Source organism: Syngnathus typhle, linkage group LG4 (assembly GCF_033458585.1).
Source record: "Syngnathus typhle isolate RoL2023-S1 ecotype Sweden linkage group LG4, RoL_Styp_1.0, whole genome shotgun sequence".
Classification (NCBI taxonomy): Eukaryota; Metazoa; Chordata; class Actinopteri; order Syngnathiformes; family Syngnathidae; genus Syngnathus; species Syngnathus typhle.
Genome location: NC_083741.1, coordinates 12,360,663 through 12,373,000, shown reverse-complemented (window position 1 = coordinate 12,373,000; position 12,338 = coordinate 12,360,663). Strand labels below are relative to the sequence as shown.

Here is a 12,338-nt window from a genome sequence, read left to right as displayed (position 1 = left end):
AGTTTTCAGTACAGCGCAATCCCCATTTATTGGGTAGACGGGTGTACATCCGCAATAAAATAAACCATATTTAAAGCACGACAAAGTTTAACCCCTCTCACACGATTTGAACACATAAAACCCAACTAATACACACAGTCGAACATAGTACATGTATGCATTTGTATATTTAGTGCTGTAAATGAGATATTAAAAAAAAAAAGTCTTTCAGTTGATTACAACAAAGTCAAAGGAATTATAAAACACACTTCAGTTCTTGTTATTTTGAAGAAAAAAAATCAAGACTCGCTCACACGGTTGTCTTGAAGCAAAATGTGCTCGTTTCAAGCTGGGGAATATCTTATTTCTCCAAGCCTGAAGGCAATTGGACAACGTGAAAGGAATACAGTAATACAGTATTTTAAATAAATAAATAAATAAATAAATAAATAAATAAATAAATAAATAAATAAATAAATAAATAAATAAATAAATAAATAAATAAATAAATAAATAAATAAATACTATAGTTGCCCAAGAGAACAAAGATAACTAATCCATATGTCGACCTTTCGGGGAAGGCTCATTAGGACACATTTCAAATTCTTTTGACATAAATGTTAAACAGTCTTTCTGATGTTTTCATTGTATGCAAGCCAGTGTAATAAAACATTGAAGCTCCTGGGGTTTTAATTCTATTAATAAAAGCACACAGCTTTCATGCAGAATTTCCACTTTGAAGTCACAAGGGGGCACATGGAGCCTAGATTGGACACTTATGAAAATGAAAGCGCTTTCATCAGGCTCAGACTTTCAGACAAGTGGAGGACAATGCTGTCATTGTGCTCTGCTCCATCAACCTGTGATTCTAAAGTTTCATATATTTTGTGTCACTCAAAATTGACATTCGCAGGCATTCAGCCTTCAATGAGATCAAAAGTCTGCAATATGTTCATTGTTTGATTTACAGGACGGGCCACATGCATTTGGACAGTATGTACATCCTCTATCAACAATCATTCTATGCACACATGTTCCGGGTCAATTTTGAGAATAGTCTCATAATAATTAGCAACACCAAATTATAACGTACAGACCTTCTCAGAACGTATTAATAGTCTGTATGACATTATAAGATCTACGATAATGCCTAATTTAATTTTTCAGAGTAAACATTACAGTGAAGTTATTTTGTTTTCCAGGTGCAGATCCCACACCCGTGTCAAGGCACCCTCTGACCTTTGTATGACTCCTGTTCCTTATATTGAATGCCATAATATACAATTTTATGTTGCACTATGATGCTTCAAAGTGCACGTTAAAAAGCACACACAAAAAGGTGAAACAAGAGGAACTCATGCATACTTGACTTGAAAGAAATGCTGCCGTTCCTGTACACCAGTCTTGTATTGTTCAATAAAACTAAAAATGTATGGAAGTGTATAAAAGCACTCTTGAACTTTTCTAGAACTTCAGACTAGCTACAGTGACATTCCAAACAATGAAATGAGTCAAGTGTTATGAATGCACACACAAATAACAAGGATAATTAGATAATAATAATAATGCAGTTTTTCAAACGAAACGTTTTGGTGACCACAGCAAGTTTTCCAAATAAAACATTTTGGTGAGCATGAAATGTCCTGACAGAAAAGTAAATAACTAAGATTTAGATCATAAATAAAATCATTTGTGCCACTCATTATAATTTGCATTGTTGAATTTGGCTTGTAGTCTATGTTGACTGAGATTTGCTTGAATGACAAGATAGCTCCAGGAGACAACTGCCTGTAAGCAATCTATTGCTGCTGGAAGCCCTTAAGACATGATTTGATATCTTCCTTTGTTAATAAGACATTTTAGTGCATTAGAATGAGTAGAGCACATTATTTGAGAAAATGTAACACATTTTCGTGCTAAATGTTGAGTCTTAATATGTATTTTACCTTTCACTGTTGGGTCTGCAATGAATTATTTTCAGTCGCAGTACACAAGCCTTTATGTTGTGTTACTAGAGCCAATAGAGGTTTTTTAAAAAATATATATTTTGTAAAGAAAATTGGAGTCAGTGACTGACATCATAAAAGATCATTTGTTCTGTGTGAAATGCGTCACCAGTTTAGGGCGTGCTCCTGCTAATACTGGCTATATACATGTGAGGCGAACGCGAGCAACTACTGTACTCACGCAAAGGCAGCTTCCCTGCAGCATCAAAACAAACCATTCAAGAACCGCCCACCTTAAGAAATATGCAGGCTGAGGAATACAATCGCCGAGGTAATAATCCTTTGTCAATGCCGTATATACAATAGTGAAGTCTTTTTCCTGACCAGGTAAGGAGTTGGTGGACTACATCACAAAGTACTTGGGCTCCATCCGGGAGAGAAGGGTGATTCCAGATGTGAAGCCAGGCTACATGAAGGAACTTCTACCAGACACGGCACCCACAGAGGCCGAAGACTGGGAGAGAATATTTGATGATATTGAGAAGGTTATCATGCCGGGAGTAAGTTTTGATGCTGTCATCATGTCATCCGCTTCACTTGGGGGTCATATGCATGTTGTGAACGCAGACTTGTTTTGATACTTTGTGCAGGTGGTCCACTGGCAGAGTCCTCACATGCACGCCTATTACCCTAGTCTGACATCATGGCCCTCATTGCTGGGGGACATGCTGGCTGATGCCATCAACTGTGTTGGCTTCACCTGGGTGAGGCGAGAAAAAAGCAAAAGGGACTGAAAGACTCCTCATTCTAGGGTCATTCCGAAATTGTTTGAAATATTTGAAGTTTGGAAGAAAAACAGGTCGTCAACCATGCAGATTTTGTGAGTTTTTTTTGTCCTATTGTGGAGTGCCCATCAATGCTATGGATGCAGGAATTAAAAAAAAGAAAAATAGATCATGTGGATATCAGATCAATTAGCTTGACGATATCGCTACAGAGTCATGTGGCTAGACTTTTCTTCACTTCCTTTATTGTTAAAAAGTTTTCCGAGACAGGATTGCGTGTATATTGAGACTCAATTTCAGAGCGTAATTACAAAAAATAGGGCAGAAATTGTCCTCCGTGTCTGGTAAAAGATCAAATAATCTGTGGTGGTGTTTATTTTTATTTTTCTACAGGCCTCTAGTCCTGCTTGCACAGAGTTGGAAATGAACGTGATGGACTGGCTTTGTAAAGCCTTGGGCCTTCCCCAATTCTTCCTCCATTACCACAGCGAGAGCCGGGGAGGAGGTATCATACAGGTAGACCACCAACACATCTTTCCATATGGTGAGAGGTCATTGATTGACAGGTTGCTTTGACTCGCCGAACAGAGCACCGTCAGCGAAAGCACACTCGTGGCTCTTCTGGCGGCCAGGAAAGACAAAATTCTGCAACTGCGTGCTGACCTAGACCACGAACTGGATGACTCTGTCCTAAATTCAACGCTAGTGGCTTACGCTTCAGATCAGGTCAGTATTTGGACAGTGCCACCACTGGCCTAAATAATAATCCATTACAATGATGTTTTATTTTACTATGATCACAGGCACACTCCTCAGTGGAAAAGGCGGGTCAGATCTCTCTCGTAAAGATCCGATTCCTACCCACAGATGAGCATTTGTCTCTTAGAGGAGAGATGTTGAAACAGGCCATACAAGAGGACAAAAGCAGAGGACTGGTCCCTTTTCTGGTACGGAAGGACGGAGATGATTAAATCATGCAACCGTGATGTTAACTAGCTGGAAATATTTGCAACTCTTTTTAGATTTATCTAATCGACTTGCACCGTCATCATTCGTTCTTGCAAACATTCCTTCTGTGTTTCTCGCAGTTATGTGCCACTTTGGGAACCACGGGCGTGTGTGCCTTTGACACACTCTCAGAATTGGGACCCGTGTGTATGTTTTTATATTCATCTTTGTGTATTTTTTAAGAGCATTTCAATCACTACATGCAGTTCATGTTATTTGCAACATTTCACAGGCGCACAAGAGGGACTATGGCTCCATGTGGATGCTGCTTATGCTGGCTCGGCCTACTTCTGTCCAGAGCTGCGCTGGTCGCTTGAAGGCATTGAATTTGCACACTCGTTTGTCTTCAATCCATCAAAATGGATGATGGTCCATTTTGACTGCACAGCTTTTTGGTGAATATATTTAATCTGTACTCCAGTCGTTATTTCTTTTTTTTTTTTTAATTGTCTTCCATGTTTGGGTCAAGGGTCAAAGACAAACTCAAACTTCAACAGACGTTCAGTGTGGACCCCGTTTATCTCAGACACGAAAACTCACAAGCAGCCACAGACTTTATGGTATGTACCCTTCATGAGCAACACATTGAGGTTTCTGGGGACTCACTTTTTTTTGGTTTTACCTGTGCAGCACTGGCAGATTCCACTCAGTCGGCGTTTCCGCTCCCTCAAGCTCTGGTTCGTCATGCGTTCCTTTGGACTGAAAAATCTCCAGGGACATATCAGACATGTATGCTGAAGTTCATGTTCTTCACATGATTTGGGAGTTACACAATGGGCAAAATAGAACAGACATTTTATCACCACTGCTTTAATTGGCAAACTTTGATTTCAATACTTTTCTCTTTCAGGGTATTGAGATGGCAAAGCTCCTGGAGTCTCTGATAAGAAGTGACCCAAACTTTGAGATTCCTGCAAAGAGATATCTCGGCCTGGTTGTTTTCTGTCTCAAGGTAGGTAGTCCCGGATTTGGGATTAAAGCAGTAAACTATAAATACGACGAGTTAACTTTCTGTGGAGCAACGTGTTCTACAAAGGCTAATTAATCATTGTTGGGATGTACAAACTTGCCAGGCACACCTCGTTCAAAGGTAGGTGTTTTTATCACTTGGAGGTGAAGGACAGGTTGATTATGATCAGAAAAAGCAGTTTGATTTTGTTAAATTATCAGCAGCTCTGCTGTTTTTATTTCTTTTTTTAGAAAGGTAATGCTTCAACCCAGGAGCTGCTGAGGAGGCTGACACGCTCTGGTGCCATGTACCTCATTCCAGCAGACATTCACCGCAAACGCATCATTCGATTCACCGTGACCTCACAGCACACCACGGCAGATGACATTCGCAGAGATTGGAACATTATTTCCAAAATAGCTTCCAATCTCCTCGCTGAAACGCGGGCTCTTGATAGTTCAAAGACCTTAGGAGCCACAGTGAAAGGCGATGAAGACATAAGTGTCGGGGTACTGGAGAGTGAAGAGACCGCCCCGAGGATGGACAAGGCCCAAGTGGAGCTTTGGATCGACAAAGCTTGGAATCAATCCAGGAGACCCATGCGCTCTCTGAGCTGCAACAGTGAGCCTCTGCCATACAGTTATCTCGGTCTAAGAAGCGGCTACGCCTTTGAAACAAAGCTGAGCCCTCAAGATGAAGTCGACCTGCCAACGTTAGCGACGACTGGAGGTGCTACCGCAGGAAAGATAGCGGAGCTGCCTTCTAAAATTGTCAGCAAGCAAATCATAAAAAAGCTGACCAAGTTCAACAGTGTTCCAAGCTTCTGGAATCAGTGGGCGCAGGGTGGTCACCACCAGATCTGCTGCCCTCTAAAAGTGTCTCAGGCTCCAAAGCATTTGACCTCCACTTGTAGGAGAATAAGCTGTACGCCATCTTCCCCCGTTACCAACCCAGCTGCCTCTCCCAACCCCATGGAAACTACTACTTCCAAACTTCTGTAAATGTGGCATTTAGCAAGTCTGTGAATTAATTCTTAAAGTGAATTGCACAGGCTCCCTCTAGTGGTATGTGAAAGTATCACTTAAATGTTCAAACTGCATCATGTTACAGTGGCTTCAACTTTTGTTTGCAAATTCAGATTGTTTGTACATTTGTTGAGGTCACTTCTCATTGTATTTAACATTTAAGTACACTACGCTTCCATGAAATATTTTAGAAAGGTTTTTCAATATTTATTTTTGTGTGCAATACATTTTAACTGAAGTAATTTAAGTATTAAAGTGAGGGGTTAAAGTCTTTAGTGAAACTAAATCGGTCTTGTAAATTTAGCACACCACAAAGAAGCGTTTTATTAACGACCAATGTTTATTGTCGTCTTTAGAAACATTGCTGAATTCTCTTTGAAGGGGTTTTAAATTTACATGCAATGCATTTTAATTGAATCATTGCCAATGTTAATGTTCAAAATGTTACAGTGGCTTACAATGACATGAAATGTACTTTTTAGGAATAAAACTTCTGCTCTGGTCAGTGGTGATACTTGGGACAGGCAAGTATTTTTTCAGGAGGTTTTTGACGTACAATGTTTGAGATTGTCAAGTCAAGGAATATCAAACTGGGTATCAATTTTGTTTTGAGAGTTTTATCAAAAACAAGGCATTCCATTTGAAAACATTCATAGAAGAAAAAATACATTGGCCTTGTGTTCTTTGCAATGTAAAAGATTCCTAATCACTTTATGGCTTATTCTATGGATTTCACAGTTGTTTGAGTAGTGGAGTATAAAGTGATTCACAGTTTGATTCTTCCCTCTGCTATGGAGTTGAAGATCTCCTGAGTCATGGGGACGTAGCCTTGATTGTCCTCCAGGAAAAGCAAACGATCCTTGATGACGTCAGGGTTGAAGCCCTCCTCGGCCAGCTTCACTTTCATTTGTTTGAATGTCCCGGTCACCTGCAGTGCGTTCTGCAGGAAAAGACATGAAAAAAAATCCAAATGGCGTGATATGATGACATCATTAGCTAATGTAATTCATATAATTATTCATTTACTTGCTGGCTATCGCTTAAACAACAAAATGTGATGTGTAGCGTGATTTACTAAAGTCATTAAAATCTGAAACTATTTTGTGCATTTTTTTTTATGATTTCAATTTAGCCATATATGTTTTGCATACAAATGGGAGGGTTACTTGTGTATTTAATAACATTTCAAAACGGATACTTTCTTTTAACCTTTGCTGTATATTTAAGAGTTGAGTCAATACTTTTGTTCTTGTCTCCATGTCTACTTAAGTGGTGTGTGGGTACTTGAACTATCTCTAGATGTACTGTAATTGTTGTATTGTTTATAGGCAGTATGTGATTTACCTGAATGCGAATAAAGCGTGGTCTTGCGTAGCTCGGAAGGTAGCTTTTGACATACTGATACACAGCTTTCCCGTCAAAGTCCATGTTTTCTTTCAGGGTCAGCGCAGCCATTCCAATTCTTCCCTCGTGTCCTAATAGGAAAAATATAAGTTAATGTTTGTAAGCAAGGTAATAGACGTGAAATAAATAAGGTTGTATGTGTAACAAATGTGTTTCATAAGGACTTTAAAGTTATATTTGTCTTGTCACGATTCCTAGTATGACACAGTTCATGGCTATATTCATCAATGATTGCCAAAACATTGCGGTCAAAGAGGCCATGCGGCACTAGAAGGGCTTGATGAGGGCACAATGTTAGCATTAAATAAACAAAACCTTTCTTGTTTTTAACGGGTAGCTTATCAATAGGATGACGACGATGATGCAATATTACCTGGCACCTTTACCCCATAGACATTAACCTCTTCAATGCAGTCCACCATGAGCAAATGATCGGCTATCTCTGTGGTTGCCACGTTTTCTCCTTTCCATCTGTGATTAATTGTAAAACAGACACTAAACAACAGTGTAGGAAGCACAGGGAGTAAAAAAATAATTTTGATTGAAGTTGTATCTCCAGCCTTTCCTACATTTGTTTCATCCACTGACCTGAAAGTGTCTCCGATGCGGTCTTGAAAGAAGACAAAACCCTCGTGGTCTATCTTGAGAAGATCACCGCTGTTAAAGTAGCTGTCTCCCTTCACAAACACGTCCCTCAGTTTCTTCTTCTCAGTCTGCTGCTTGTTCTTGGCGTAGCCTGAGAAGGGGGTTCTCGCGGCAATCTTGGACACCAACAGACCAGTCTCTCCTTTGGTTGAAAGTGAAATGTTTTTAGTTAGGATATTTAGGTTGTGGAAAGCACTTCCTATTTTTGTAAACATGGACCTCTGGGTACTTCAATGCAAAATCCTCTGGAGTCTCTGACTGGCTCTTCTTTCTCCGTGTCGTACCGTATGAGGGCATAGGGGCACCCCATCTGTGGAAAAAAGAAAAAATGAAGCTTGTATTTACGAAATTGAATACAGTATAACTGATTTAACGCATTTTACTTTGTGGAGGAAATGCTCTTTGCCAATCGCTCCAATTTTCCCGACATAGTTGACAAAGCCAACATTTCCTTCCGTGGCTCCATAGCACTCGCAGATGCAAACATTGCCAAACCGTTGCAGAAACTCAGCCCAGGTATCCGGTCGCATCCCGTTTCCCAAAGCCACTCTGACTTTATGATCTTTGTCATTGTCTTTCTAGAAAGGAGAGAATTACACAGGACTGTTGAAAAGACAAGCAACATTCTCATCAACAATAGCAACTATGTCGGAGTTTTACCTGTGGTGTGTTGCAGAGGTATCGCATAATCTCGCCGATGTACTGAATAACCGTAATATTGTACCTCCTGCAGTCGTTCCAAAAACTTGATGCAGAGAACTTACGTTTTAATACAACAGTAATACCTGTAGGTGAAGAAGTACACATTAAATGATGCCAAGTCACGCATGGACGTATACTAAGAAACTTTAGGACTTTGAAATATAAACAGCGAAGACCAGGGGCAAACTGCTTGCGGTTTGAGGTCACAAACTTGTTGATTTATCCTTTAATAAACTCAGTGTCAACGTCAGAACAGTGAAACCTCAGTGTTTGAACGTTCAAAAGGTTGTCAAATTCAGAAAATATACAGTAGAAACTTGGAGGTCAAACACTCAGCATGCATGACGCATGGAGTCATCTGCCTATTGTGCACTGATTAAGGGAAGTGACAAATGTAGGTCTTCAACTGAATTAACAGGAATAAACTAGGAATTGACCAAATGGAAGGTTGACTCTTTATAGGAAGTTATTGTAAATACAAAAAAGGAAAAGATGTACAACACCAGGTGTTAAACCCAAGGCCTGAGGGCCAGATTCGGCCCATCACATCATTTGATGTGGCCAGTGAAAGCAAATTATGTCTCTCAACTTAATTTAACAATTTATTTAACACTTTTATTCTATTTTGCTCATACTAAATGCAATGCATGAACTGTAATATGGTTACAAATGAATGATTGTTTGACAGTCACACATGGAATAATCAACTGCATTGTGAGTGGGAGATTTTATCGGGTCATAAAAGACCGAGGAGGGTTAAGCATCTGTTTTAGGGCAAGATGTTTGGAGAGGTGAGACAATTGTGGGCCACTCATACAGTATGTGATGATGTCACTTTACCTTTTTCTATGGCTCCACACAATCCCATAAGAAAACCAGAACTGTGGTAGAGAGGCAGGTAGATGTAGATGATATCATCCGAACGTACGCCAGCAACCGACTGAAGAAAACTTGCCAACCATACCCTCTCGTGGTTAATGATCGCTGCTTTGGGAAGCCCTACATAGTAACACAGCAAAAATTAAGTCCAGTCACATTTCCTGCAAATTGGACCGTCACATAATTTAAATGAGAAGCTTGGACACAACCTGTGGTTCCTGAGGTGTAAATATAGAGGGCAGGGCTCTTCATGTTAATGTCAGCCCTTAGCTGTGGTGACACAGGTTGGTCGGAGGCCTGGCGAATCTTGTCCGAGAGACATTCGATGCCCTCTGACTCAGTGCCTTCGTCGAGGATGAACACACGGACACCCAGCTGCTTCAGGCTAGGCAGCACCTCCTCGACGGCCTCTCGTAGTTCTGAGACAATACAAGGTTGTAAGAGGCCAATATAACAATGCAAGGGTCAAATTTCTAGGTGACCTTTGAATCTTGGCAATGGGATTGAATTTACATCGTAACTTAAACTTTGACCCAAAGGTAGCCGTCTCGTTACAACAACTCCAATGAGACACTATATCCTGACAAAAATACAGTAAAAAATAATTGTCAGAGGAGGAGTTTCTTTCTTTTTTCATTTCCTTCCAAGACAAATGTCGTCAACGAAAGATGATTTGATACATTATATCAAAAATACTTAAAATTTTGATTCCGTCTAATTGAAGATCCAAAATGATTTTCCTATTCAACTCATTCTTTTGTTACATCGTTAATTTTTAGCCATCCAGAACAGTGGTTGTGCCATTTTGAATATCATTAATCTAGAGAATGAGGTGAGCTCTATAGATTAGCAGAAATGACATGATCAAGGTAATTGCTCTGAGGTGGGGAGGGCAAAGGTAACTGCTCTCTTGTCTTTTTTTTCTCAAGATCTTCAGTTATAATGGAGTGTCTCACCAACCAAACAAATAAAAAACAGTTTCTCATATAATCAGAAAACACACCAATTAATAGACTTCTTTTTTTTTTTTTAGTTCTTGCCACTTAGCAGGAGCAAACAAGTTGCATGCACTCTTGAACAAAAATGCTTTACGTTTGCATTACCTTTCAACTGTTACTTTAGAATAATACTGAAATTAAAGTACAGTAAAAAAATGACAACTAAAAATAATACTAACTACTAAGAAGTACTAACGTAATAAAGGATTTATCCCGCAATTTACTAAAAAAAAAAAAAAGATAATTAGGGGCAAAAACTACAAATTATTTCATGGTTATTTTGTGCATTTATTTACAATCACGTTTCTTATGCCGGTGCATTCTGCAACATGAAGTCGGGACGGGTTGTTCCTGCTTACCAGCCGCAGCGAGCAGAACTTTGGCGTCACAACACGAGAAGCAGTGCAGCAAAGATTTGGATCGGATGTTGTAGTTGAGCAGAGCAGCGACACATCCCAGCTTGGCGAGGCCGAGCCATAGCCACACAAAAATCGGCTCATTGCCAACAAACACGGCCGCGGTGTCCCCAGGCTTGAGCAGGCTTGACAGGGCTGCAGCCACACGGTTGCTCTCCTGGTCGGCTTGCCTGTACGTGTAGCTACTCTCTTCGAACACTAGAAACTTTTTGTTAGGCTGTTTGGACACCCTGTCCAGAAAACAGTCAAGGATGCTGTAAAAGTGTTTTTTAGTCGAAAATCTGCTGAGCTGTCTGGCGATCTGAATGCCAGTGATTGAATAACGAAGATCATGCAACAAGTACGGATTTCGCCAGTACAGCAGCAACGGAGCGATGGCCAAGCCTGCCAACGCGGTGTAAATAAGATAGGCAAGCATGCTGATCAAATGGGAAGTGTTTATTTGAGCAACAACAGATGAGCATAAAAAACTGGAGCGTTGACGCCCATTGAACTCTCTCACTATTCCCCTAAACGCCCATTGAACTTTCTCACTATTCCCCACCCCGCCCGCCTCCTTTCCTGCGTCATACACGCCTTGCACGCCGTTTATAAGCTTGCAATGACAGTTTTGGTGAAAATACACTACACAAAAAATATTAGCCATTAGAGTTAACCTAAATATATGGAAGAGGATTAGGGTCAGTGAAGAAAAAAAAAAAAGGGGGGGGGGGGGATGACAGGATTCTGACTTTAAAGTGAGAATCCCCAAAGTCAGAAAATGGGAATTTCCACTTCAGGACTCATCTTTGTCTCGTGATGTCAAAATGTGAACAGCTAGATGGAAAAAGTGTCCACACGACATACAAGTCACATAAACTGAGGTTAAAATTAATAGAAATTGTGACGGTAATTAAGATAATGGTGACAACACTAAGTATATAGTACTAATAAAAAACATTTTTTCACTTTTTTGTCACTTTCCCATATTTCAAAATGGATTATTCTAGCGATTAATATATATCTATATCTATATATACACACTACCGTTCAAATGTTTGGGGTCACAAAATTGTTTGGGTGACCCCAAACTTTTGAACGGTAGTGTAAATATTATATAATGAGATATTATGAATTAAATATTATAATTATATCTTATATTTGTATAAGATTATATATAATCTATGAATATAAGTATACATATATATTATACGATTTTTTACACAGAAGATTATATATATAATCCATAAATAATTATCTAAATAAATATATACACTACCGTTCAAAGGTTTGGGGTCACCCAAACAATTTTGTGACCCCAAACTTTTGAACGGTAGTGTATATATACATACATATACGTATATATACTGTTAAATATTATATATGTATACACACCCACATGCACAATAAAGTTAGCCAAAGAAAATCAAACATTACTTTTAATGGCGTTTCAATAGAATTTTTGTAAAAACAAACTAATGAAACAGACCTGGACGAAGATGGTACTTAGTTTGATTGAAGCGATAGTCTCAAAAGGTTGTGCAACAAACTATTAAGTTATTTATTTGATTTAGATCACAGAGGGCCACTTCAGAACAGTCCAAAGTTTTGCTCTTAGCCATT

At 39.4% G+C, this 12,338-nt stretch overlaps 2 protein-coding genes across 2 annotated transcripts; one reads left to right on the top strand and one right to left on the bottom strand.

Moving 5' to 3' along the window:
• Nucleotides 1-2,228: 2,228 nt before the first annotated feature.
• hdc (histidine decarboxylase) lies at nucleotides 2,229-5,668 on the top strand. Its single transcript, XM_061276985.1, has 12 exons — nucleotides 2,229-2,256; nucleotides 2,313-2,485; nucleotides 2,576-2,689; nucleotides 3,104-3,226; nucleotides 3,299-3,436; nucleotides 3,514-3,657; nucleotides 3,799-3,865; nucleotides 3,951-4,113; nucleotides 4,188-4,278; nucleotides 4,349-4,447; nucleotides 4,569-4,670; nucleotides 4,919-5,668. Exons 1-12 carry the CDS (start codon nucleotides 2,229-2,231, stop codon nucleotides 5,666-5,668), a joined length of 1,992 nt encoding a protein of 663 aa, XP_061132969.1.
• Nucleotides 5,669-6,043: 375 nt separating this feature from the next.
• On the bottom strand, nucleotides 6,044-11,860 carry LOC133152813 (long-chain fatty acid transport protein 2-like). The gene is made up of 10 exons (XM_061276717.1): nucleotides 10,680-11,860; nucleotides 9,532-9,741; nucleotides 9,284-9,442; nucleotides 8,402-8,526; nucleotides 8,125-8,319; nucleotides 7,961-8,051; nucleotides 7,685-7,883; nucleotides 7,470-7,567; nucleotides 7,037-7,167; nucleotides 6,044-6,632 (listed from the first exon to the last, which is right to left on the bottom strand). The coding sequence occupies exons 1-10, from the start codon at nucleotides 11,380-11,382 to the stop codon at nucleotides 6,459-6,461; spliced, it is 2,085 nt and encodes a 694-aa protein (XP_061132701.1). The 5' UTR covers nucleotides 11,383-11,860; the 3' UTR covers nucleotides 6,044-6,458.
• Between the last annotated feature and the right edge of the window lie 478 nt (nucleotides 11,861-12,338).